General features: G+C 33.6%; 3 protein-coding genes across 8 annotated transcripts in view; all 3 read right to left on the reverse strand.

Moving 5' to 3' along the window:
- Positions 1–4,132, reverse strand: part of Wdr24 (WD repeat domain 24) — a 41,928-nt gene extending 37,796 nt beyond the window's left edge. The window contains exons 1-9 of one of the 5 annotated variants that reach the window (XM_080148482.1): positions 4,092–4,132; positions 3,766–3,878; positions 3,274–3,362; positions 2,607–2,684; positions 2,104–2,226; positions 1,553–1,691; positions 1,118–1,229; positions 712–809; positions 181–308 (exon numbers count right to left, since the gene is read on the reverse strand). In XM_080148482.1, coding sequence (XP_080004608.1) covers positions 181–308; positions 712–809; positions 1,118–1,229; positions 1,553–1,672 — 458 coding nt within the window. In that variant the 5' untranslated portion in view covers positions 1,673–1,691; positions 2,104–2,226; positions 2,607–2,684; ... (1 more) ...; positions 3,766–3,878; positions 4,092–4,132. The remainder of the gene's footprint in view (positions 1–180; positions 309–711; positions 810–1,117; positions 1,230–1,552; positions 1,692–2,103; positions 2,227–2,606; positions 2,685–3,273; positions 3,363–3,765; positions 3,879–4,091) is intronic. The other 4 variants (XM_080148490.1, XM_080148510.1, XM_080148498.1 and 1 more) reach the window with 4 other exon arrangements.
- Positions 4,131–27,060, reverse strand: Polr1B (RNA polymerase I subunit Rpl135). Its single transcript, XM_080148449.1, has 29 exons — positions 26,904–27,060; positions 25,417–25,515; positions 24,745–24,869; positions 23,959–24,021; positions 23,556–23,651; positions 22,167–22,231; positions 21,807–22,020; positions 21,301–21,419; positions 19,814–19,892; positions 19,594–19,704; positions 18,777–18,860; positions 17,861–17,950; positions 16,881–17,027; positions 16,517–16,567; positions 15,999–16,148; positions 11,077–11,207; positions 10,401–10,501; positions 10,042–10,145; positions 9,450–9,723; positions 9,011–9,130; positions 8,532–8,683; positions 7,766–8,123; positions 7,235–7,332; positions 7,010–7,081; positions 6,668–6,807; positions 6,306–6,365; positions 5,867–5,945; positions 4,907–4,990; positions 4,131–4,527 (listed from the first exon to the last, which is right to left on the reverse strand). Exons 1-29 carry the CDS (start codon positions 27,013–27,015, stop codon positions 4,447–4,449), a joined length of 3,459 nt encoding a protein of 1,152 aa, XP_080004575.1. The 5' UTR covers positions 27,016–27,060; the 3' UTR covers positions 4,131–4,446.
- Positions 27,060–27,515, reverse strand: part of LOC145306503 (18S rRNA aminocarboxypropyltransferase) — a 210,210-nt gene continuing 209,754 nt past the window's right edge. For both annotated transcript variants that reach the window (XM_080148648.1, XM_080148642.1), the window contains one exon: positions 27,060–27,404. In XM_080148648.1, coding sequence (XP_080004774.1) covers positions 27,272–27,404 — 133 coding nt within the window. In that variant the 3' untranslated portion in view covers positions 27,060–27,271. The remainder of the gene's footprint in view (positions 27,405–27,515) is intronic.

Below are 27,515 nucleotides of genomic sequence, written 5' to 3' on the forward strand. Positions count from 1 at the left end.
AAAATACGACGAAACCCACTACTTTGTTTTCTTTCCAAGATCTAATCTGTTTTTTGTTGACTTTATTTTGCTATTTTAAGGTTAGAATGTTTATCAACCTATTTTTACTCTACTCTAAGAGTCGTGAAGGCATATTTCTATTTTAAAAATCATTTTCAATTCATATTGTCTAAAACTCACCTGACAGCTTCATTGGTATTTGTATTGAAAATTTGTCCAGGATTGTCTTGTCTGGTATCGAATAAGCTCATGTCCCCACCATTTGAACCAGCTATCAAATAGTGAGCCTCGTTGGGATGAAAATTTACCTACAAAAAAAAGACATGAAATTCTAGAAATTATCAGGATGTCTGTGTGTTTGTTTGTAGCTTAAGATCTCGCTAACCACAGGACTGTTATGGTTATTTTCAAAGAGACATAAAAAATCACATTCCCCTAAATTTAAGAGGGATATGAAAAAGGTGTGATTCAACCCTTATACTTTAAAATAACACCCCCTCAATATCACACCTCTCTTTATTTTAATTTCAAAGGAGCAATAAAAATTACAAAGGGGGTGTCAAAATTTTCGGGTGCACGCCTCTAGCAAAACTCTGTGTATGCTTCTGGATGCGTCTATCATATTTTGATAGATACAATATATCAATGATGTTAACTGAACTACTAAAATTATGATTTTGTTTACAGATAAATAATGATCAATCATCTTACTTTATTAATGGTTCTCTTATGATCTTCAAAAACCCTCTCCTGTTTAGATCTGCCAGTTATACCCAGGTTCCAGAGAACTACAGCTCCGTTGGTAAGACCTGGTACAGAATTTCTTTGTAATAGTTATTCATCGCATCTTTTATAAACAGCTGGCCGCGGATAGTATATGAAAATTTCAACATTAATTCCGGTTTGATGGATTTATTTTAACAAAAAATACACAATACATATAATACCTAAGCTGTTTAATTCCAAGGGACTTATTTCTATTTAAATTATCGATTAACCCCCCACTCTTTGTCATTATATGTAATTTTAAGTTTCTAAATAATTCCAATATTAGAAAAATAATACGTTTGGTAGGTACAATCTATGATTAATAATAACTAGTTTTAATAGTTTGTACCTGTAGCTATAAGCTGATCATCATTGGGACACCAGACCACGTCATTACAACACATGTTGGTCACGCTCCGCTTGGTGGTCGCAAGGTTAAATTTCTCGAGGAAGGTGTCCTCCTAGTGTAAAAAGAAAAAATTACATGACTAAAGGGACTAAGAAGGAGGTGTAAGAAAGATAATCGTGACAACAATATGTAATAGTAATATGTAATGTTTATAATATGTCTTATGTAAGTTTTTAATATTTTTATTTTAATGGCATGGCTGACAGACCGATCCAATTAAATTAAATACTGGAAGCTTATTTGTTCAAAAAATTCATTCTTCTATCTTGAATAGCAGCTGAGAAAAACACATTTCCCATATAAACTTACGGACGGACAGACAAAATGAATTATAGTGTAGCTTGCGCTACTACTACTCATATTAAAAGAACTGACCTCAATGCTGTAAATTTTCATCATATTTCTGCCCGCTACGACCACGTGGGACATGTCCCTGCACAGGTCCAGGGCGTTGGCCGGAGAGTCCTCGATCTTGATCTGCATGGTACGCACCATCTTGATGACGAACAATTAACTAAAACAAATGGATATATTTTTTACTAGGATCTTACAACAAATATACACGTTCTCTAATAAAGTGAAACAAGCAACGGGCTAATCTCCCCTTTCTTCCTAAATAATGAACGAACTAAACAATAAACGAGTTCCATGTTAGGAGCTAATGACGACAATTTTTCTCCTGGCATGATATCTACGTATATTCTACATAAATATCTTAAAAAAATATTTTGGACTTTAAAATTTTAAATAATATGAATAATACAACCAGCAAATATAGAACTGGAATTTTGATACAGTCATATTTAAAGTAACTTCCGTTTATACATTCATTAATTTTAAGTCAAATAAAACACCAACTTAACTTTTCAAAACATGTTTCTTTTTTATATAATGTGTGTATATTGTATCTTTTCTTTTTAATTTACCTTAAATGAGAATAAGAAAGTCTGTAGTATGAATCAGGGTTTTAGTTGAATATTGATAGGTAGATATGGTTGGATTCTGTCCACAGCTCTGTGATAGGCAACAGTATCCAGTCCCAACATATCCTGAAATACAGGAATAAGTCCTAACATATCCTAAAATACAGGAATAGATCAATTGAGAGGTAATTTAATGTTAATCTTATTCAATCTTGAATCAATGACGTATTTTAGAGTCAATCGATTTCAAAGTGTAAAAATTTAAAAAAAAGTATTTTGTACTTTTAAAGTAGAATTATTATTATAGCACATAACTATAGTTTTAGATTAGTTGTATTTAAGTTTAAAAAAGAACAAGAACTTTTTATTGTTTCTGAAAATTACAAATACAAGATATGGTTCACGAAAACGGCAGAATATTTGTCTCAATTTAATTGTCGAGATGCAAATGGTAAGGTATTTCTATTAGATTTTTATTACTACTCAAAATAAAATGGAATTTTAACCTTTACAATATGAGCATTTATAATTGGTTTGTTATTCAGAACATCTACTTCACCCAATATTTGTATTAATGAACCAATCTAAAATAAAAATACTAGTGTAAGGTATTTTCGATGTAAAGAATTATTGTTAAAATTGTTTAGGAAAAATAAAGAAAATTCCCCCCTACCTTAATAAGATAAGGTTCGGGGGGGTGCAGAGTTTTCAACAGTATGCTTATTTTATGTCAGGGTAGGTTATATATAATTGGATATTTATTAGGGTTGGGCAATGCAGGTGTAGGGTCCACAAAAGAAAGGATATGATTTGGTGTTTGATAGGCTTAGGGATAAAAGACTCCCGCGTGAATAGTACAATGTTGAGAAAAGGGCATTTAAACTGGAATTTAATAAACTGCATATTTTTTCTGTTAAATAGTTTAGACTACATCAACAGGGCATATATTTGAAAGAACTTCATTTTTTTCCATGTAGTTTTAAAAATATTAGGACTTGAAAATCATATTTTTAGTATGTATGCAACATAAATGGCTGTCTTGTTGACTATTTTAATGGTGTCTAATTGATTGCTATTAAATGTAATACAAAATTACACATGTTAGATGTAGTTCTTCTTACTTATGCTTGCAATCAAACTTTTACTTCATTTTAGCACCTAACATTCTCATACCTTGATGAGTCTTGTTTGAGAATTGGGTTCTCCTTGAAAAAATGTACTAAATGAGGCTTGCACAATTGAAGAGATTTCTTCACCTTCACCTAACAAAAAGAATTCTTATTTTCTCCAAAACTGTTCTTAAATTTTTGTCGAACAACATATATGTATTTTAAAAGCGTGGTTTAATGAAGCGATAAAAGTAACTTCTTAGTAATGCATTTTTTATCTGTATTCAATTGTATCTCTTGTATTTCTTTATTATTATTCTAAATTAGTGCATTGCTTACTTGTTGTGCAAAATAAAAGAATTGTTTTTACTTGTGTAGGCATTAAAAATTTTTTTTTTTTGTCTGTAGCTTAAGGTTTAAGGTACTCTTCATAGCTACTAAATCATTTAAGTTCTCAAATCTAGAAAAGCTCCAAGATGGTTTTAGGCAAGTATTCGGACTTTCCCTACCCCTTCTCATGCTTGGTGCGCAGTAAGAAACAAATGAAATTACTTACTTGAAATAAAGGCTAAACAAGTAGCCAAATCAAGAGAAGTAATTCTTCCAACCACTCTGACCCGTCTGTTCGTCCAATTATTCAAACATTTTACTTGAGATAGCTCCTCCAAACTTTTAATTTAGCAGTCAATTTATGTACCAACATTTTCTTGGTTCGATTTACATCAAGAAAAATAACATTAAACTTTTATTTCACTGTAATTATAAGAATACTGGGCTAGATAGAAATGTGAATAGTTAAATAAACAATTTTTATGGAAAAGGATTTTCACCTTTCAACAACATATTAAACACAAATAAATCAACTATTTATTTTTTAAAAACCTAAAGAAAAGATATGGATCTGGCATTGTACATTTTGACCTGAAAAGAAACAAAAAAAACTTCAGGTACTTCATGTTGTGAACAACAGTTTAATAGAAATAATAACAGGCACATGTGATCTTAATAAGCTTTTAATTACATAAAAAAATATAACAAAACCAAGGACATTGACAAGGATCGTAAAATCAGAATAAGATGAAATTTAAAATAGAATATTGATTAGTTGAACCTAAAAAAATGCACTTAATTTGACTGACCAGAAGACGCCAATATTTTTTTTGGGTGGGGGGCATATTGATGTCCATAATCTTATGATCTCTTTGTCCATGTCCTTGATAATAATCTGGATGAATGTTTATTTGATGGTTCCGTTGATTTCAACTTTGATGTTGACTGAGGTCAACTCCTTGACTAGATGGAGGAAGATATAGGGCACCTGAAAATTAAGAGGGTTTGAGTTTAATAGTTATAGAGATAGAACAGCTTCTAAAACAAAATCAAAGTTCATCAAATGTTAGAAAATGAAAGAGTGGAATTATTTTCATGTACAATCCGGCTATATTTTTGGTTAGAAATTAAACTAAGGCAAGAAATAATTAATTCCAGTTACATAATAGTAAATTCTTATGATAAAGCTTTTGGGAAATTCAATCATCTCAAAAAATCAATCGACCTTTTTTAAAAATAAATAAGCGACGATTATTTAACAAACTTTAAACAAAAATCTTCGTCTCCTATAAATTGGTATTAACGTATATTATATTGTCTAAACAGCCATCTAGAGTAAATAAATCTATTGCTATTTTATTGTTTACCTCGAAAGTATGAACATATTTAGTTTGTCCACACAAGACACAACAAGGATCTGATACCTCACGATCTCCAACAACTTTTCCAACCTAAAATATTTTTACTTTAAAGTATCTGTTTAAATCTAACAAATGAAAATAAACTTCCTTATTTCATCAAGTACAAAAATCCAATCTGAAATGTAACGCTGTAAAAAATCAGTAAGACTTAGAAACTGATTAATATCCGGTGGAAAAGAAACAGTTCTCAGCCACGCTGAAAAATCATGTATCGTATCGTATTACATCCAGTTTTCTACGAATTATAAAATGAACAAACATAATATTAAAACCAGTTGTGTTGTATGTATGTAGCCTTGATTCTCTGAAGTTAGGATTCAGATGCACGAAGAGATTGGAGGTGAGAATCCTTTGGCCAATTATAGATTGGTAAGCTTCGCGCACAGCTGAGTGTATTCTATGTTACATTACAAGCTGACCCGCAATTCTCGTGGAAGCTACTCAATTATTACATCACCCTGGCCTAGAGTTTTGGCAGGTGTTCCATATTAAGCCACCCTAATTAATGGCACTCTCATATGAATGAGGAGCATGGACGAGGGAAAGCACGATTACAGTTGCTTGATAGGTAGGATCCTAACTTCCTACAAATCTCCCTCCTTACAACCTAAGGGCATCTCAGGGAAGGTTGTGTGGTTATATTCTGACAAATTGCAACAGCATTTGTCATCCAAGTGCAATATCTATGAGGGGACTTGAACTCGGATTTTCCCAACCACAGCGTAGTGCGCTAACCACTACTCTATGGGACACCCACCAGTTGTGTTAACCCGTGCCTTCGACATGTTGGGACTAAAAAACTGGTTTTAATCTTATAATTGTACATTTTTATATTCAAGGAAAACTGTTTATAATATGATGCGATAAATGACTAATCTTCCATTGGCATTTTCCTGTAATGATTACCTGGACGATAGGAGAAAGAATACTGCCGCACTTACTACACAAGTGGGCCAAGGATCTATCACTTCCCTCGAATAATCGATCCTGAGTTGTAAATATTATCCAATAGATATACTAGCATAGATGTTCAATCAAATACAACCAAGTTTCAAGTAGAAGAATATTTATAGAGAATATAACTTATCCGAAGAAAGTTTCATCTTAAGACATTAAACTATGTTTTGCCGACTTTTTACTTTGATGAAATAAAAAATAATAACTGTAATTTCATATCAAAATATGTACAATTTTTAACCAATAATGTGGCCTAATTGTTCCTAGGACCAAAAAAAATTGAAAATACAAAAATCGTTTCGAGTGGTAGGACAGAAGATGCGCTAGCAATAAAAATATTTATAGTCTGATGGATGTTGTTTTGACTAAAAAAATTGGACAATAATTTTCCTGTAGTAAGAAAGCAGAGCCATGAGACAACAAGCTATCACGTTCCATCTCTCCAAATCTAAAAATTAACATTACAAGCAACTGCTCAAATTATATTTCTTGTGCATAAATGGCGCCTTTATATTAGTGATTTTAATATTTAGTCATGAACAAATTCCACCTTTCATTATTAAAGATATTTCTATTTGGCGGCATTTCACTTTTCCCTAGTAGTCAAAGCGTTTACCAGCCTAGCAATTTTGATAACAAACCAAACACCACTACCTTATTCGAAAAAATACCTAACCCCCCCGGGCCCCCCCCCCCCTAAAAAACCTTCTAAACACGAAATAAATTAAGAATAAAGATGTTAGCTCCTACCTGACACCACCACCGCGTTTTCTTCCCTTGAGAGGTTGATGTGTGACCATGTCAATGGCACCAGTGGATCTTACTTGGTACTTGTCATTTACCATGTGACGGAGACGTTGGTAATGAATTACTCCAAAGAAAATGTCAGCCTAAACAACGTTATTTCAATATTTTTTTGGAAAGTTTAAGTTTGAAAATAGAAAACAAAGGTTTTGTATCAAATGTAAGAACTCCAATCATTGAAAAAAATCACAGTAAAAGTTTTACTTACTAACGCTACGAAATCTTATGAATCCATTGATGAATTATAGTGAAAATAGCAGCTGTGCCTTACTATATTATTATTATTACCTTTAATTCTACTCCACTGACACCAGAATACAGAGTTTCATTTCCATAATAATTGTAACCAGCAGATTCAAGCTAAATAATTCAAACAAGATTAGATTTCATGAAAACTGATGCCTTTCTGTTATGAATTAATCATATCTGTAACTCTTTTTCAATAAAATATAGCTTACTTGTAGTTGCAGCACTATTTATGGAAGAAAATGTCCTTGATTTGCGGCACCTTACCTGTTGAGAAAAGTAAGTGATAGCATCATTGTCCCTATCCTCGCTGAATGTGAATGGAGTGGCATCATGAACCTTACCATGGATAGCTCCAGACTTGCCTACAAAACAAAGCACATTTATTTTTCGCATCGTATTATAGACAGACAGCTTTCCGCGGACAGTGAAGTAAGAATTCATTAGATTTATTCCAGTTTCAATGTTTTGTAGGTCCGAGCCCTCAGCTTCTTGTTATATGCTTTGCTTAAAACATTATACCTTGATGTAATAGGAATCAGTATTCTAAAAATCATTTGAATAGGATGATTTTAACATATAGGAAGATTTGTTCCTATTTCTAGCCCCTGCAGGGGGCTCTAATTCTGCGGGGCAATTACCTAACCTAAAATAACCTATCAAAAGCTACTGTGAAAATACGACAAAACGCTCATTAAGAGGCGTTGTCACGAAAGGGACTGTACTCAAAAACTGTTATACAATGTTTAAAATCGAGAGGAAATTATAGAAAAGCTTTGCTTTAAAAAAGGTACTTGCCTGCCATTGTTTCTATCATCATAGCAATTGTCATTCTGCTGGGGAAACCGTGAGGATTAAACACAATATCAGGAAACATGCCACTAGTTGTCCAAGGAATGTCCTCACATGGCCACTTCTGGCTACAGATACCCTTCTGTCCTGCCCTGGACGCAAATTTATCACCAATGGTAGGATTTCGAGGCGTTCTAAAGGTGATGCTCATTTTATTCTTATCGCTATTACCCTTGTCATTGGAGATTAATTTGATTGTATCTATGATTCCAGACTCTGAATGGTCGTATCTGGCGAATTGAAAGGTGGCGTCATTTTGGTTGAACCAGCCGTACAGCGGATCACCTTCTTTGTACATCTTACCCTGTTCACATAGAATATATAATTATAGGACAGCACTGGAAAATCTATATGATTAATTTAAAGTGGAATTAGCGGACATAATACTTGTTTAAAGTGGTTCACATTTTAACATTTTTTTTACCAAAAGGCATCATAAATGCAACGGCACTACTTGTAATTAAAAAAAAAAAGAACAAAAAAATTCTCTATTGCACAGAACTTAACCCCCCCCCCCCCATTCTATAGGAAAAATTCAAATTGCATATGCGTTTGTAGGCTCTATTGGGTAATGGGTATCCCTGCAGGGTTAAGGCAGTTATTCTGTGCTCGCTAGGCACTTTTAGGCAAATTACCTTAAAATATTCTGAACTTATTTTTAGTTCGCTTTTGTCATTTTGTGATCTTAATTTTATAATTTATATTTTTATGCCTGAAATGGAAGCCCGTCTTCGTCCATGTATTTAGTGAGCTCAGGGATGGAAGGATCTCTAGCAAATACAAAACCACAAGAGGGGGAGGTATCATCACTTTTCTTACCAGCCTTCATACGCAGGTCAAAAAATTCTGTCTTGTATATCATTCCTAAAATAAATAAGGGCTGTGAAAATGCAATGAAACCCGCAACTTCATTTTCTTTCCATGACCCTTAAAAGCTTTATTCCTACTTCAAATACAGGTTACTTTATTTCTTTATATACCAAAATGAACTATTAAAACCGATAAGGTCCATATATTAGTAAAAGCAATCAAATCAAACACATTTTTACCAATATTGGATTTGGTAATTTTCAGTCTTTCGTGGAAATAAATATTTGTAATGGGAAATGAAAGTTTGAAACAAATCTTTAATTTAAAGGTGTACATTTTGCTCTTATTGGTGTTGCTATACTACATGTTAGCTGAACATACCTGCACAGAAGCCACGTTCCAGGGACATTTTGTTTATGATCATAGCGTCCTCCATATCGTAGCCAGTGTAAGAGATAACAGCCACGATTGCGTTTGTACCCATGGGAAAGTCATCCAATCCTAAGAGAAATTTTTTTTTTTATAAAATATGAATAAAAGCAAAGCTTAAAACAGTATGAGGTCAGAAATGTAAGTATATACAAAAGTATTTAAACACAGGATGCTTAATACAGACATTTTATTTTAAGACCTAATTAAAAAGATTCTTCGCTTATTACTCCCAATGATCCTAGAAATATTCTAAAATTAAGTGAATGGGATGATAACATCACATAATATATTGCTTTAAAAAAATTATCATGTTAAAATTGGACAAAGAAATACTCAATCAAATATGGAATTATGGTATCACTGTTAGAACATAAATACAAAACAGTACCTATATAATCATAATGTGCAGGTCTAAAGAAAGGAGCCGTGGGTGTTTGCAGTCTGTACAGCTTGTTCTCTGCATTCAAATGCCAGGTGATTATTGGTGTGGCCATGGTCTGCTTACCCATCTGACACTGGTACATGTTCCTAGGCGACTGATTGAAATCTGGCAGAGGAATTGTACAGGCCAGGTTGGACAGAAAGTTGGTGGCTTTGATTTCTTTGTGTGTGGTAAGTCCGGCCACTGCCTCACTCTCTTTTACACAAATTTCCATGTAAATCTAATTTTAGCGCAAAGGTTTTTTTTAAGCATTAATTTTTGGAGATTAGAATTTGTACGACAGATTCATTCAGTAACAAGAAATTGTTTTTATTAATGTACTCCTTCATTAAAGTCTTGCCGTGTTTTTAACTATGATTGAAGCGTAGAATTTAGTCAACAATTAAATATGCTACAAAGCATACCTAATATATCTATACTATATGTATAAATAACATTTATGCCCTTATTAACATCTTAAATAAAATCATCTTTACATCAAGTACTTAATGAATACTGCTTTTTAGAATTTTTATTAAAAAATACTATAATTGCGTTCCTGTTCTAGAGTGCCAATATATTCTACGCAGTTGGCGGCTAAATTCCAGACAGGTCTCATCATTCTCGAGGATCCAGTAAAGATAAACAGTCCCGGATACTGGCCTTCAGGTAAAAAAGAACATTTTTAATTATCTGTTTTTGCCAAGCATTGTGTTGAGTCTGCTAATTGTCGGGCTCGAGTAGCTTTCATATCTAAAGGCTTTAAAATACTGTCTTCCCCTGAAAAGTTCACGCCCCATGTGTACATGCCACTAATTTTAAGAATCTTAATAGTGTCTCAAATTTTAAACATACGATAAATGATATTTATCAATCTTGATTTATGAATTACGTATTCCAAACTATCATTATTCAAACCTGGAATATCTCTCTTTGGAATATAAGCTATTTCAGTCATTGGTGGGACCCGTTGGTCCTTGGGGTTCACTTTGATCATCCGTAGCCGCTCACTTAAAGATCTAAAAAATATAATACATTAAAAAGTAAAATAAAGGGAAAGGAAGGTTGCGGGTAAAATCCGTAAAAGTTGTGTGTTTCAAGTTAAAAACAGTAGTAGAGCGATAAAAATTTATGTTAACTTTTTAAAAAAATGTGTTGTCTATTGTTCCTTTTAATAAGAAATACACATATTTAGTGAATATTATCGTTCTACTACTATTTTTAAGCCATAAAACATATACTTTTACGGATTTTACCCGCAACCTTCCTTTCCCTTTCTATTTTTGCATTTAAGACAATAGACGATATTTATATTAAAATTTTCATAATTTTCATTTTAATGTTATTCCACACTTTTCCCCTTAGATATTAATGACCATTGATTCATTACTTTTAAGTTCAATACGAATAGCAAGTATTTTAGTTCAAGGGGAACAAACGTCGAATACGATTTAGAATAATTTGAGACATGTTTCTGTATTGAGATCTTTGAATTACACATAAATAAAATTGATTTGGAATAATTACAAACAAACTAGTTCGTCAAGAAATGGCAAATAAGAGTTCGGCTAAAGTTTTTTTTTCTACTAATGACCTTAGGTTATCAGGGTGGACAAGACCAAGGACCCTTCCATCCAGGCAGACGTCAAGATGGTTGGACAGGTCAATATCTTTGGACAGGTCGTTGATAGGTATCATTCCAAGTTGAGCAAGAATACCAGGAATCTAGAATATTGGAAATAAATTATATCCTATTTTATAAAGTAGTAAGGTTTTATTGTCCTTTTTGGGGATAGTTTTAGGTTTTTCACTTTTGAGATTTGAGTCCCCATCTTACTTACTCCTTTCAATACTGGTGGTAGGGGCATAACTCTTAGTCATTGTTAAAGGAACTAAGCCGTACTATATAAAACACTAAGCATAATCAAAACCATCAATTATAATTTTTCCACAGATAGTTCATCCTTTTATAAAGTTAATTCAAAGCACTTTCAAAAGTTATAGATCTATCTCAACCATAATATTCAAAGTTAAATACTACTACTTCAAACGAAATAAAATAATAATTCAAAAGTAGATTGACACAGGCCAGTAGCAGGTTTAAACAATCGCAATTAAGGGGGACGTAACTGAAGACTTTTTGATGCAGGGGGGGGGGGGGTTTTCTCCGGAACCACTTGATGAACCGTGCAGATTTTTTGGACTTAAGCTTTTATGGGTATGAACATCTTATGGTTTCAATCTCAACCCCCTACCCCCACCCCCTAGCCCCCCGGGGCTCAAAACCCCCCTAAAAATGAACCTAACCTTAATTATCTCTTAAACCATTTGATCAATAATGATGATTTCTTAAACTTAAGCTTTTATGCTTATAAACTGACTTTTAGTTTAGAAGTTACCCTCCTGCCGCCAATCCCTAGCCCTCCGGGGCTCAAATTAACCATAAAAATAAACCTAACCTTAATTTTGTCAGAAACCATTTAATCAATAGAGATGATTTCTTAAACTTGAGCTTTTATGCTTATAAACTGACTTTTAATTTAGAAGTCACCCCCCTGCCGCCAACCCCTAGCCCTCCAGGGCTCAAATTACCCCAAAAATGAACCTAACCTTAATTTTCTCAGAAACCATTGGATCAATAGAGATGATTTCTTAAACTTAAGCTTTTATTCTTATTAACAAACTTTTAGATTAGAATTCACCCCCTGCTGCCAACCCCTAGCCCTCTGGGACTCAAAAACCCTAGAAATGAACCTAACATTTATTATCTCAGAAACCATTTAATCAATAGAGGTGATTTCTTAAACTTAAGTTTATATGCTTATAACATAAACTGACATTTAGTTTAGAAGTTACCTCCTTGCCACTAACCCCTAGCCCTCTGGGGCTCAAATTAACCCAAAAATGAACCTAACCTTAATTTTCTCAGAAACCATTGGGTCAATAGAGATGATTTCTTAAACTTAAGTTTATATGCTTATATAATGACTTTTAGTTTAGAAGTTACTCCCTTGCCCCTAACCCCTAGCCCTCTGGAGCTCATATTAACCCCAAAAATGAACCTAACTTTAATTATCTCATAAACCATTTGATCAATAGAGATGATTTCTTAAACTTAAGTTTATATGCTTATAAACTGACTTTTAGTTTAGAAGTTACCCCCTTGCCCCCAACCCCTAGCCCTCTGGGGCTCAAATTAACCCCGAAAATGAACCTAACCTTAATTTTCTCAGAAACCATTGCATCAATAGAGATTTCTTAAACTTAAGCTTTTATGCTTAAAAACTAACTTTTAGTTTAAAAGTCACCCCCCTGTCAACAACCCCTAGCCCTCCAGGACTGAAACTTGATTATCTCAGAAACCATTTGATCAATAGAGATGATTTTTAAAATTAAGCTATTATGCGTATAAACTATTTTTTAGTTTAGAAGTCACCCATTTGCCGCCAACCCCTAGCCCTCCGGGGCTCAAAAAACCCTAAAAATTAACCTAACAATAATTTTCTCAGAAACCATTTGATCAATAGAGATGATTTCTAGGACTTAGACTTTAATGGTTTAGGAGTCACCCCCTGCCCCAAACCCCTAGCTCCCCGTGGCTCAAAAGCCTCCTAAAAATTAGCCTAACCTTCATAGAAACAATTTGATCAATAGTGCAGATTTATTTGACAAAAGCTTCTATGGTTGTAAAATAAATATTAGATAACGGATGACAACGTCCAGAGAAGCTTTTAAATGATAAGAAAGGATCAAAAAAAAGTGACATTAAGTTAAAAGTCAGCATGTTTTAAATGGACATTTGGACTTTTTGTTAATGATTATAGAGTAGCTACACTTTGAAAATCGTACCTAAATGCTATAGAAATCATCATGCAAAGTTTAAAATCAATAGGACAATTATAATATGTCAAAACTAACGGAAAAAAGGCTAACCCTCACAGACCATATCTGCATATTTAAAAAAATTTACTAGAAATTTGAGTTTAAGTAGATACATTTTTTAGGGGGGTTGTGGGGTCGGCGTCCTATGAACTAAAAGTTAGTTTATAACCATATATCTGCCAAACAAAAAATAGTTTATACACATAAAAGCTTTAGTCCAAAATATCTGAACTTTTAATAATGTGGTAACTTATAAAATAAAAGTTAGTTTATAAGCATAATAGCTTAAGTTTGAAAAATCATCTCTGTTAATTAAATGGTTTCTGAGAAAATTAAGGTTAGGTTCATTTTTAGTCTTTTTTTTGAGCCCCGGAGGGCTAGGGGTTTGGGGCAGGGGAGTGACTTCTGAACTAAAAGTTATTTTATAAGCATAAAACCATAAGTTTAATAAACCCTCTCTATTGATCAAATCATTTCTGAGAAAATTAAGGTTAGGTTCATTTTTGGGGTTAATTTGAGCCCCGGGGGGCTAGGTGTTAGCAGCAGGGGGGTGACTTCTAAACTAAAAATTAGTTTATAAGCATGATAGCTTAAGTTTAAGAAATCATCTCTATTGATCAAATGGTTTCTGAGAAAATTAAGGTTAGGTTAATTTTTGGGGTTGATTTGAGCCCCGGAGGGCTAGCAATTGGTGATAGGGGGGGGGGGGGACTTCTAAACTAGAAGTTAGTTTATATGCATAAAAGCTCAAGTTTTAGAAATCATCTCTATTGATCAAATTATTTCTTAGAAAATTAAGGTTAGGTTCATTTTTAGGGTTTTTTTTAGTCCCGGAGGGCTAGGGGTTGGCGGCAGGGGGGTGACTTCTAAACTAAATGTTAGTTTATAAGTATAAAAGCTTAAGTTTAAGAAATAATCTCTATTGGTCAAATAGTTTCTGAGAAAATTAAGGTTAGGTTCATTTTTAGGTTTTTTTTAAGCCCCGGAGGGCTAGGGGTTGGCGGCAGGTGGGTGACTTCTAAACTAAAAATTAGTTTATAAGCATGATAGCTTAAGTTTAAGAAATCATCTCTATTGATCAAATGGTTTCTGAGAAAATTAAGGTTAAGTTCATTTTTGGGGTTGATTAAAGCCCCGGAGGGCTAACGGTTGGTGATAGGGGGGTGACTTCTAAACTAGAAGTTAGTTTATAAGCATAAAAGCCCAAGTTTTAGAAATCATCTCTATTGATCAAATTATTTCTTAGAAAATTAAGGTTAGGTTCATTTTTAGGGTTTTTTTTAGTCCCGGAGGGCTAGGGGTTGGCGGCAGGGGGGTGACTTCTAAACTAAATGTTAGTTTATAAGTATAAAAGCTTAAGTTTAAGAAATAATCTCTATTGGTCAAATCGTTTCTGAGAAAATTAAGGTTAGGTTCATTTTTGGGGTTAATTTAAGCCCCGGAGGGCTAAGAGTTGGCAGCAGGAGGGTAACTTCTAAACTAAAAGTCAGTTTATAAGCATAAAAACTTAAGTTCAAGGAATCATCTCTATTGATCAAATGGTTTAAGAGATAATTAGGGTTAGGTTCATTTCTAGGTTTTTTAAAGCCCCGGAGGGCTAGGGGTTGTTGGCAGGGTGGTGACTTCTAATCTAAATGTTAGTTTATAAGCATAAAAGCCTAAATATAAGAAATCATCTTTATTGGTCAAATGGTTTCTGAGAAAATTAAGGTTAGGTTCATTTTTAGGGGGGTTTAGAGCCCCGGGGGGCTAGGGGGTGGGGGTAGGGGGTTGATATTGAAACCATAAGATGTTCATACCCATAAAAGCTTAAGTCCAAAAAATCTGCACGGTTCATCAAGTGGTTCCGGAGAAACCCCCCCCCCCCCTGCATCAAAAAGTCTTCAGTTACGTCCCCCTTTAAAGTAAGTACGAAAAACGTCCCTAAAGGACGAAATGCAAGGCTATTAAAATCGGCCAAAAAAAGGGGGGGGGGGGGTTTAATGCAACCATCTCGTAATCAGTGAGCAAATGACACTTAGAATGCGAATTTCGATCTGAACTTTTGCATGAGTAATCCTTGGTAGGTCTATTTTCCCTAAATCGAACAAAAAGTTTGAAAAGTAACTGCTAGCGGCTCAGCCGTTCAGCCGTTTTTTGCCTTTTTTCAGGGTAAATACATCATAAATTACGTAGGAATCAACTTTTTAAAACATATTTTTGATTTAATTCATGTTAAATGATAGCAATAACCAATTTTAAAACTTCTAGTACCAACAGCTACCGTCTAGAACCGTTTGATAGCGTTTTGGAGTAGAAAAGAGTATTATGTTGAGAGAGGTTTCGTGACTAATTTGCAATATAGATATCAAACAAATGGCAAAACAGATGAGCCGCCAGCCGTTAGCCGTTACTTTTCCAACTATTTGTTCGATTTAGGGAAAATAGACCTACCAAGGATTACTCATGCAAAATTATAGATGGAAATTCGAATTCTACGTGCCATTTGCTCACTGATTACGAGATGGTTGCATTAAAAACCCCACCCCCCTTAGTTGAGAGATAAATCAATATTCCTCTAAATTTTGTGAAATATTGAGGGGTAGGTAGAATAATTTGTCTTTCAGTGTTACTGTTAACCCTATCGAATAATACCTTAGAGCTATCCTGATAGTGGGTCACAATTTCGACAGGCATGGCTAAGTGATTGAGAAGTCCGCAAGGAGCACCATCAGGGGTGTGCACAGGACACACAAAGCCCCAGGCGTCAGGCAACAGGGCTCGAGGCTCAGTTGTTCGCATTTCCTATTCATTAGATTAAAATTAAAGGGGTAGTTGCACGAAGTGCATCTAAACTTGAATTTAGTGAACTGCATATTTTTTACCTAATATTTAATGGTTTAACTACGTTTATAAATGAAAGAATTAAAATTTAAAAAATAAAAAGACTTTAAAATCAAATAATTTTATTTTTAAGTTGTAAGTTTACGTGTACGCTAACATGTCGTCAAGGGAAGGTTTATTAATGGTCTAGGAAAGGCTACAAACTTTCACAGGTAGGGTTAACTAACACATACACAAGCTTTTGGTGACCATTGTATTGGAGGTTCTTAAGGCCATACAAATGACGAAAAAGCATAAATAAATTGTTGAAAAGGTATATTAATACAGACCTGGAAAAAAGCACCTCTATGTATTGCCCTAAAGTGGGACATGTATCTCATCCTGTTAAAAAAAAAATTGCCTTTGTGATATACACCAAGTATTTGCCTTTTACAACTCTTAATTATATAACTACAACGTCCGAATGTCACTCAGAGATTGATGTGTGTACACATTCAAAAAGTATAATGTATTGTAGTGATAATTAAGTTTTTAAAAAAACTTTTATTATTTATTTCACTTATAATCGTTTAAAAATATACATATTAAATTACAGTTTAATTGAAAAATGTTTTTTTCATAAGTTTTGAAAGATACACTTCTTTCTAGAATAAAGTTGGTCTTGTTTATGTTTACACAGTGACAATTTATTTCCCTGTTAATATTTTCTGCTAGGATAACAAAGCCAGTAGTTTGCATAAGACCAAGACCTTTGCTGGTGGCTGGTAGATTTCCAGTGGCTAAAAAAGCCTCAATTTTCTTGGAGAACTTAAACACCGACCTGCACTGTTTCTCCATAAACTAAATGTAAAATAACATATTTTTGGTTTCAGGACAAAGGCAGGGGTGTCTAAAATATCAAGTTAATGAAGTATATATTTACAGGTTAGGTTAGGTTACAAATAAGCCCCATGCAGGGGTTGGTCATTTAAAAAAACCTATAAGATAGTTTATAATAGCTGGTTACGTTAAGTGTCCACTCTGACGTTTGTCACACCTGCATTTGTCCTTGGACCATGTTTTGAAAGGGGGGGGGGCGAAAGTGACACTTTTTGAAACCAAAACTAAAAGTCAAAGGAACTCAACTAAAAAAAGTGTTACAGTTCTGACATTTTGCATGGCAGTTGCTTTATAGGGGTACAATATGGAACTGTGAAAAAACGGCGGCGCAACCGCCGAAAACCGCCGAGAAAAGGCAACAAAAATTATGGCGGGAAACGGCGGTTTTCGGCGGTTGCGCCGCCGTTTCTTCACAGTTCCATATTGTACCCCTATAAAGCAACTGCCATGCAAAATCTCATACCTGTAACCCTTTTTTTTAGTTCAGTTCCTTTGTTGACTCTTAGTTTTGGTTTCAAAAAGTGTCACTTTCGCCCCCCCCCTTTTTTATAAAAAACGGCCAGTGCACGGATTTAATCTCAATGGCATGTTCGAAGCGAAAGGATTATCTTATTAACATTATTTTTAGGCATCAATCTCAAATCTAAATTTCAGTGTGATGTATATTATTATTGAGATTGGATTGCATTATAAAAATTCAACTATCATTATTGCCAATTATGTCGCATGTAACCATAGAACAACTTGGCTTTTAAAAATGTGGTATTCATTGTAAGTAATTTGAAAAAACCTACCTCATTGGTGAGCATAAAGTTATAGTCTTCTTTTTTAGCCTTTTTTAAAAGCAACGCTTTGAACATTTGCAAATGTTGTTCGAGTTTCTCCTTAAGATATTGGTTTAACTAATAATATCTATATTATATACTAAAGCTTTAAAACTTGTGATTTTACTCTGTGTCATTCTATCTCAATAGCCTCCAAAGCGAATTAAATTAAATAACTTTTATCGTTTTGTCTATTTTGGAGGAGGAGAGGCGAAATCTACCAAATAAAGTTTGCCGTTTATACCCATGTAATACTAAAATCGAAGTAAATCGAGTTATCCATTCCCCTGGATTACCTTCAAAGGACCACGAAGTCTTAAATTGGTAAATCTCTGAACTAAATCTTGCTAATACATTGCTAGTTAATAACTGACAACTTTTTAATTGTACTACTCTTGTCTGGAAGTCCTAACTGTACATGGTAATGAAATGTGCCTTTATTGGGCCTATGCATTCCCTATACTCTAACATAACTATCTACTCCATATTAGTTATAAAATTATCCACATATCAAAAGACATTTCTCATACAGATGCTGTCATCCTTTTATCCTTATAATAAAATAACAGGATGTGTGTTTGTCCGTGTGTCTGTCTGTCTACACCGAAGGATCTCGCTAACCGCTGAACCGATCGGGTTCTCATTAACAGGGTAGCTTCCCATAGGTCCCGGAAAGGTTTATAACTATTTTGGGGTAGGATACCACCACCCTCCCAAGAGAAATCACAAAAAAATCGAAATTTAGACTTGAACGCAACATATAAATGTTACGCATTTACTTGAACGCAACATAGAAATGTACGTATTATTTTATAAAATCCATTTAAAGTGTCACTATAGGCCTCTAGGGAAGTAGCCGCTTTATCAATATTTTTGTTAACCATGCCTTGACAAGTTGAAGGTATAGATGTCCAGGGAGGACAAGTTCGTGCATCATCAAGCTATCGCTACCCTCGAGCACACATTTGTCCTTGATAAAAATAATCAAATAGATATTTTTTGTTGTTGTTGTAGTGACAATAAAGTTTTTATGTAGGTAGGTACTGAGTTGGAATAATTGAAAGAGCGACTAAAGGTTGGATTGGATTAATACTTGAGGAAATAGTTGACAACCTTAGGCACTAATATCCTAACTATTTTGGAGACAACTAACCCTTAAAATATCTGGAAATCCTAACTTTGCATGGTAATAAAAATAAATTGTGCCCGTTTTTGGTTAAGACATTATCCTTCCATCTACTACTATCGTCACGCGTCTGACATTGCGTCTCTGGGCCTTTTAGTTCGGTGCAGACTATTGCATCATTATACTCACTGAAATTGTTCAATTCTGTGAATCAACTTAACCTAACCATCTTTATATTTAATTTTTATAACTTGCAGGGAACTCCTTTAATCCTTTAGATCAGTTTTGTCAGAAAGAAGGGGACAAATAGCTGTTTATTTCACTAAACCCTAAGGTTTTATAATAACGTTTTCTTATTCGTTGGTTCAACAACTTTGGGGACTTTTATTAAATTTTTATTTGTTTGTTCATAAGTGTCCAAACGTTTCTAACTTTCCACTACTAGTTTTAATCTTCGGAAGGGGTAATATTGAGTATCACCACTTGGCACTGGGGATATTTATCAATTTGTGGGCCATTGTCTTATTCTTTTAGTACCCTGAATTTTATGGATATTGTTTTACGGTTACTCGTTTACCTGAATGAAAGTAAGCATTTTCCTGACCATAAGACAGATAGTGCTAAACTTATCTGCAGGGTCCTCCAGATGAATTGCTACGTTCTTTCCTATCAACCAGTCGGCAATCTCCTGGAATAATAAAACAAATGAAGATCTACGAGCTTTTTTAAATTGTAGAGTTAACCTGTTAAAATCTTAAGCGCTATCTAAAATGACAAAAATATGATAAAAAATCTACCTCATCAGTGTACCAGCTAGGAACTTCATATTTTACTTTTTCTTTGAAGGATCGGCCTATAAATGCTCTTGCCTGGTCTCTGAAAAAAATAACATGAATTAATGTGAAGTGCGTTTGTATAGGGTGAGGCGGGGCATTACCGGTAATTTTTTTGGTTTTTTGAAAAAAAAATGGGGTAAATATTAATATTTTTAAATGGGACCAAGACCATTAGAAAGCTTACGGAAAGGACTATCAGGTCCTAATAGGACGTTATCCTAGGACTTTTAGAAGTTTGTCATAATTGGACTCAAAGAAATTACCGATAAATGCCCCACGGTGGGGCATTGTGGGTAACGTCTTTTCAACAAAAAAAAAATCGATGAAAAACGGCCAAACGGCCAGTCAAACATAAATAATCATAATTAGTATAGGTTATAGGGATTATCCACAAAAATTTTCATAAAGATCGGACTATTCCTTCTTTGTCAAAAATCATTTTTTTTAAAAGACGAGAAATTTCGATTTTTTTTTCACAAAAATTTTCTTAAAAAATAAAATGTAAATTTTTTATATTAAAAAACCTGTTCTATCCCCTTTTTGGCCTAATTCTTAAAAAGCCCATATTGAATTTTAGATTTTACCAAAGAAAACCTCAAATTGATCTTAAAAATCGAATTTGAATTTTTTTTTCGACGTTACCGAAAAATACCCCGCGCGAACTTTGGTCATTTTTGAAAAAAATATTAACTCTACATTTAAGCTCTCAACGGATTTGGAAAGAGCGGGCAATTCTTAGTTCAAAAGGTTTTTACGGATCAGTTATAGGTCTTACCAATTTTTGTGTAGGTCGATCTTTATACACCTAGGTGAAAAAAATTTTGAAGAAAAAAAATTTTCGTCCGACTTTGAGACCCCAAAAGTACCCTTAAAATTCATCTCACAAAAATTTCATTTTATACTTTTTTTGTAGGCAATTTAATAAAGCACAAATTTGCTTTTATGTTTTTTTCTGTCAGTTGATTAGATCATGGAGAAAAATGTCATTTTCTGAATGTGGGTAAAAAATTACCGGTAATGCCCCTTACCGGTTAATGCCCCGCTTGACCCTATAGGTTTTTATTAAATAAGTGTGATTTTTTTAATTGTAGTAAAAATGTAATGTTATTCCCTACTAATCTTTTAGGACCTTATTTAATAGAATTTATAATACGATGCCTTTTTGAACCAACGTTTTAAATTAAGTTTCTAAAATATCTTCCTTTTTTTTTGGGGGGGGGGGGCGTATTTTATATAGAGGAGATTTCTTTTGGGCGTGTGGTATCCTCCCAAAACTAGCTATAATCCTTCCAAGAACATATAAGAAACTAATTTGTATAGAAGAACAATATCGGTTCAGCGGTTATCGATATCCCTCGGTACAGAGTGACACAAAAACAACTTTCAGACATCACCTTACTTTTATATAAAGATTTTGTCATCCTTTATTCCTGTGGAGTGAAGCCTACCTGGAATAAATGGACTCTTCTTGTAATTCTCTGATCATATTGACAACCACACTCTTCCTGTAATGATCATTACCAGCACCTACCATTAATTCTCTGTAGATTTCAGCATCTGTCACTTCCTACACAAAAACTCTAATAAAGTCATACGCCAATCTTCCTGCTATTTTAGAATAAGAAGATGATTATATATTGATAACGACATCAATAGGGATATGTTAATTGCAGATAAATATGAAAATTAGAATGCTGGCTATGAAGTCAGATAGATCTATATTTCTGTAATGTTATCATAGTGTCTATGTCATTGTGGTCTGATGTGTTTCAGAGTGGTAAAAGCTTGTATTGCCCCAGGAACGGTGAGCACCATTCTTAGGAAAGAAAAATTAATGATTCAAGTTGTTTTAGGACATCACAATAGAAAATTGTTAATACGAGCAGAAAAAAGAAACAAAAAAGAACTTATAAACCTTTAAGACGTTAGAGATTTTAATAAGCAAAACTCTTACCTTTAAACACTTGAGCAGCATAATGACCGGAACAAAAAACATCTGTCTGCTGTGGCTGAACATGAACCTAGCTGTGCCAGTGGTTACATAGTGGATTAAATTCTTGGTAAGTGTAGAATCTTTCTTGGAACATTCCATAAGGACGCCCAGATCAGAGAAATCTTTGCCTCGATCTTTCCAGCCAGGACGCCTCATAGCAATTGGATAATTTCGCCTTTAAAAAAAAAAACATTAAAATTTTTCTTTCTATTGATACTTCTTTACTTACCTATTTTTCTTCATATATCTTATTTAACATGGTTGATTGCTTTATCTAAATTATTATTCATTAATTGAAAAAATATCTATATTTTTAAAAACCTGGTTGTTTGAAGCATTCTGATAAGCTTTTCATGACCACCAACTACAAAGTATCCACCCCATTCCTAAAATTAAAATAATTTTGAGTAGGTAAGTAAAAAAGGCTCAAAATAATAATATAACAAGGATGACAACAACCATAAAAGCGAAGCACTGAAACGGTAGGACAAACGGACATTAATACTTATATAGTGTCAGAACTGATTAATCAGAATATAAATGTATAAATGTCGAAGCAAAATTGTAATTAAATGTGTTGAAAAACTGCTTTATACAGGATAATGTTTATGGACATACTTACATTTTTAGGACTTGATTAGAGAGTTGCTTCGTCGCTTATAACATTATACTTTGTTGTCCCAGGAATCAATATACCAAAAATCAGATCAATCGGATGATTAGATCACATAAAAATTTGTTGTTAAAAAAGTAAAAAAAATCAACATGTTTAAAATGGACGTACGGACTTTTTTGTAATGATTATAGAGTTGCTACGCTTTCTAAATCGTACTTAACTATTGAAGGAATCACCATGCAAAATTTGAAATCGATAGGACAATCCTAACATGCCTAAATTAACGAAAAAAGCTATCCGTTACGGACGTACGGACGGACCAACCCTAATTATAGAAAAGCTTCGCTTTTAAAAAGCGTTTATAATTTAAATGTTGCTATAAATTTATATATTTAATACATATCAAATGGCATTGTAATCAAGTCCATGGAAAAAATTACATGTCCACCCAATTTGCAATTTCAAATCTATTTGTACTTTTTCATTCATTGTGAAATTTAGGTCATAGAAATAGTTGGATAAAAGGACGATAAAGGACGATTCAATGATAAAGATAAAGAGCCTTATAACCTAAACTAACCTAAAAATTGTAAAAACAATATTACAAATTGTAAAAATGTACCAACCACTTTTTTTAAAATCCACGAAATTCTAAACCACCTATGTATTATCAGTTGAGGCTATTTTTCTTTAAGTAAATGTCCTTCCTGGGGCTATTTTGTCCAAGATCCAAAAACACTAAACCAGGGGTGTATATTCTGCACAAAATTATTTTTTTCCCCGGCTAAAAAATTTTTCATTTTACCCCCCCCCCCCCCTAGTTTTTTCTCACCAAGTAGGGGGGAAAATGGAAAAATATTTAAAGAACTCTATATTTTATTTATTTTATCCCTCCTACCACAATTTTTTTTAGTTTTTTTCACCAAGGAGGGGGGGAAATGGAAAAAAATGTTTTCAGTTTTCTTAATTTTTACATTTTTTCCCCTCCAACCACTTATTCCCCCCCCCCCCCCCTGAGCCGGGGATCCCATGTATGTAGAATATACAACCCTGCACTAAACCCTTTTAAACGTTCAAGATGAAAAAACACATACCTCTTCATGTTCCCCTCGTTCTACAAGTTGTTTTGGTGATAAACCTTCTAGATTACAAGCTTTACTTCTCACCATTACTGGATAATCTCCAATATCCTGCAAAAATGAAAAAAGTAGCTATTTAAGTTTAATGTTTTATTACTAGGATTGGTAGATCAATTTGATAAACAAAACTACTAAAGGGTATAGGTATACAGCTGCATAAAAATCAAATACCCAACTATTAAGTAAAATACAAGTTCTAAAACTCCTTTTGTACGTTTGTCTGTCCATTCCGCTGTGGACATATACGTCATTATGTTAGCTGTATTTACAATCGTATCAAATTGTTTAAATAAATAATATTTTTTCTTTAAAATGTAAAACTTAATCATTTTCAAATGATTATAAAAAAATGACTTACAACTGGAAAAATATCTCTTGTTTGTCCATTAACTTTAAATTCCATGTTGACAGTCAGTTTTGTCTAAATAAAATAAAAGTATTTAATGTTTAAATACAGAATTCAGTGGGAAGTGGTTGGTAGGAGGGTGGTCAAAGATAAAAGGGTATAAGGTTCAAGGGTTTACCAAAAATTTTATTTTAGGATTTAAGAGGACACCTGCCAAAGTAATATTAGTACCAATAATTTTATATCAGTTATTTTTTTCGTTAGTTTTAAAACCTTAGGTACAAATTAAAAATTGATTGGTTGGTTCTAATTATAACTTTTCAATCAATTTATTCCTAAGAAGGAATAATTTATCAATTTAGCGTCCATTGTCTTATTACTTAATTTCCCTGGTATTAATTAGTGAGCTCTTGTTTGGAATGAAGGTAAGTTATCAAACCATTGGCAGAAAAAGGACCTGGAGCTTCTTATACAAAATTATAACAAATTTTTTTCATTAAATGTGCCAAAAAAACAAATCACTAATATTTTTTAAAGCATTTCTTGGAACTATCCCTTACAAATGCCTTCTACAGGGAGGAAGGTGAAATTGGACTGTAAATTATTCTGTTAAACCAAGTTATCTCACGTTATCTCATTTGCTTGCTAAAAAAATTGGGTACTTTTATTGAAGCTTAATAACTTACTTAGATCAAACTAACAAAGCTCAAACGTTATAACTAATGATATAAATCTTTAACAGGGACAATTTTGTTTATCATTGGGAATATTTATCAATACAGAAACTAAAACTAGTACCTTATATGTACTTGAACGTTGTCTAAACTCGGAGGGATAAAGTTTACTCTTGAAATCAAATGAATTTGGTTCGCTACTTGGCTTCTCATACGTCATATTTGTGAATTGTAGACCAACCCGCTCTCCTAAAATGTTAATTTTGTTTGTATTATTTTTGCCTAAATAAAGAAGCGCACGATCTTTTATGACACGATGCCGTAAAACCAAGTATTTATTGCATGTAAAAAAAAACGGCTAGAAACTCAGAGAGCAGCTTACAAACAGATTAGGAAACTAAATTGGATTTAATGCCAAAATGTTTGTTTTAAATTCATTGTCATTTGCTATATTTATATGTCTTAAAATCAAACGTTTCGCAAAGTGAAAAATTACAGGTACTAAATTTTTGTATTGCTAGGTATAATAGTAGTTAACTAGCAGCCCCGTCCATAGCATCTTGGGGATCTAAACTCAAATAATTTAGAATGGGGCAGGAAAAAAAACCTAAAATCATCCCAATGAAATAAAATTGTCTAAAACTATCAAGGACCTAGGTGAGGCCTCCCTAAAACAGAGAGATCAATCGGTGCATTAGTTTTAAAAATCTTCAAATCAAGACAAAAAAACTCTATACTCTAAATATATTATAGCTGCGCTCTGTATTTATTGATAAAATTGTCCTAGTTTTCTTACCTGTTTGTGGTATTTCAAATTCATAGAGACCAATATCGTTCAGTGCATATTGCATTCCTTCCTCCAGAAAGAAATTGAAGGATTCAACGTGAGCCCTCCCTGAAGAAAATCAATGATAAAATAGGATAAATGGTAGCACATCTGAAATATAACAAACTAAGATGTGTTCGTACGTCCGTCTTGGCTAGTATATTGCAGGGAGTAAGGGAGGGGACAATGGGCAATTATTTCAATATAAGAGTTATCAAAGAAAGAGCATGAAATCCAGTTAAATCCAATAAAGGGGGGGGGGGCGAAAGTGACACTTTTTGAAACCAAAACTAAAAGTCAAAGGAACTCAACTAAAAAAAGTGTTACAGGTCTGACATTTTGCATGGCGGTTGCTTTATAGGGGTACAATATGGAACTGTGAAAAAACGGCGGCGCAACCGCCGAAAACCGCCGAGAAAAGGCAACAAAAATTACGGCGGGAAACGGCGGTTTTCGGCGGTTGCGCCGCCGTTTCTTCACAGTTCCATATTGTACCCCTATAAAGCAACTGCCATGCAAAATCTCATACCTGTAACCCTTTTTTTTAGTTCAGTTCCTTTGTTGACTCTTAGTTTTGGTTTCAAAAAGTGTCACTTTCGCCCCCCCCCTTTGTAGGAAATTATAAAGGGATTGTTAATTGAATAATAGATTTCCATAGCGTCATGTAAAGTGAATTCACAACTTGTTTTTGATGAAATATATTGAGGTTTTTTGGTGTGATTTTTATATTAAAAGATTATTGGACCCGGCTAGCTGCTAGCAAGAATATGACTGCCCCTTTTTATTCTGTTTATTTCCCTTGCCCCCACCTCCCTTCTCCCTTCTCCCCGTCTGCTACATTCCAAACTAACACAACGAGTGTTTATTTCCCTTCCCCCCACTTCCCTTATCCCTTCTCCCCGTCTGCAATATTCAAAACATACATAACGAGTAGCGGCATTCTATGCGTAAGTCCCCAAACTCAGTCAGAAACTGTTAAATTCTTGCACATTCCCTTTATGCCAGTCCCCAAAGTCTGAGACTCCTAAAAATTGAATATTCGATCCATTGTCCCCTCCCTTACTCCCTGGGGCCTGAGTATATTGACAAAATGTATGTTTAATCTGTAACTTTATAAGACGACTTCTTACAGATTATAAGAGTCTTCTAAGACAATATGAATTTATACAAAACTGTTCACTGACACTGAGAGTGTACATAGAGGTTACATAATAACTATCGTGAAACGTTATTCTTATGCCTTGTTCAGTTGAGATTCTTGTTTATTATATCAATTTGCTTCAATTTTAATTTGACATGAATGCGGTAAAGAATCTCTTACAATCAAATATTCTTACTCATGATTTATCTTTATTTCTTGGTTACATAATAAGAATCTTGTTTTAATGCTGCAGTTTTAAAGACTTTTTGAAAAGATTAGCTAAATGAATCATTAAACTCCAGATATTTAGACTCACCCAGATGTTGTAGGGCTGGCCGGGCAGTTTCAGCAATTGGTCCATAGCCTTTGTTTATGTAATCCAAGCTTGGCTTTTTGGGATATTCAAGTGGCGGTAATACCATCCCCATTTTAATGATATTTTCAATTATAAATTTCTTTTTATAACATTAGATCTGAAATAACAAATAAGTTAAAATGTAATTTTGTTACATAATATTTATAAAACATGGAACACAAAATAAGTACATTCGAATATCAACAAAATTATGTAATTATAAAAATTTTAACTAGATTATATTTCTGGTTTGTTAACGCCTCTCTTCGAACTTGATCGTCTTAAGGCTTGATTTTTTAAAATCACATCACTCAATATAAACATTTAATTTATTCATCCTTCTCACTTTCACTTTCATCTTCATAATCCGAATAAGAGGGTGGCAAATCTATTTCATCTTTTTCCTGGGCACGTTCCTTTAAGGCCTCTTCCATATATTTATTTTGAACATCAATTACTTCACTAAAAAATAATTTCGAATCAATATTTTTCGTTGGTACTTTTTTAATGAAAATACCTATATTGTCAATAGAATTCTTCTTAACCAATTTTACATTAAAAGATTAAGATTAT

Source organism: Acartia tonsa, chromosome 2, assembly GCF_053477335.1.
Source record: "Acartia tonsa isolate MP-2025a chromosome 2, ASM5347733v1, whole genome shotgun sequence".
In the NCBI taxonomy this organism is placed as follows: domain Eukaryota; kingdom Metazoa; phylum Arthropoda; class Copepoda; order Calanoida; family Acartiidae; genus Acartia; species Acartia tonsa.

What these genes read in the sequence shown, in the direction of transcription:
- Polr1B (XM_080148449.1), bottom strand. Translation starts at nt 27,015, where the DNA reads ATGGGGATGGTATTACCGCCACTTGAATATCCCAAAAAGCCAAGCTTG. An exon ending in CTAGCTGGTACACTGATGAG is followed by an intron (nt 19,705 to 19,813) that starts GTAGATTTTTTA and finishes TTATTATTCCAG; the next exon opens with GAGATTGCCGACTGGTTGAT. An exon ending in TATACCTTCAACTTGTCAAG is followed by an intron (nt 17,951 to 18,776) that starts GCATGGTTAACA and finishes CAATATCTTAAG; the next exon opens with GAGAAACTCGAACAACATTT.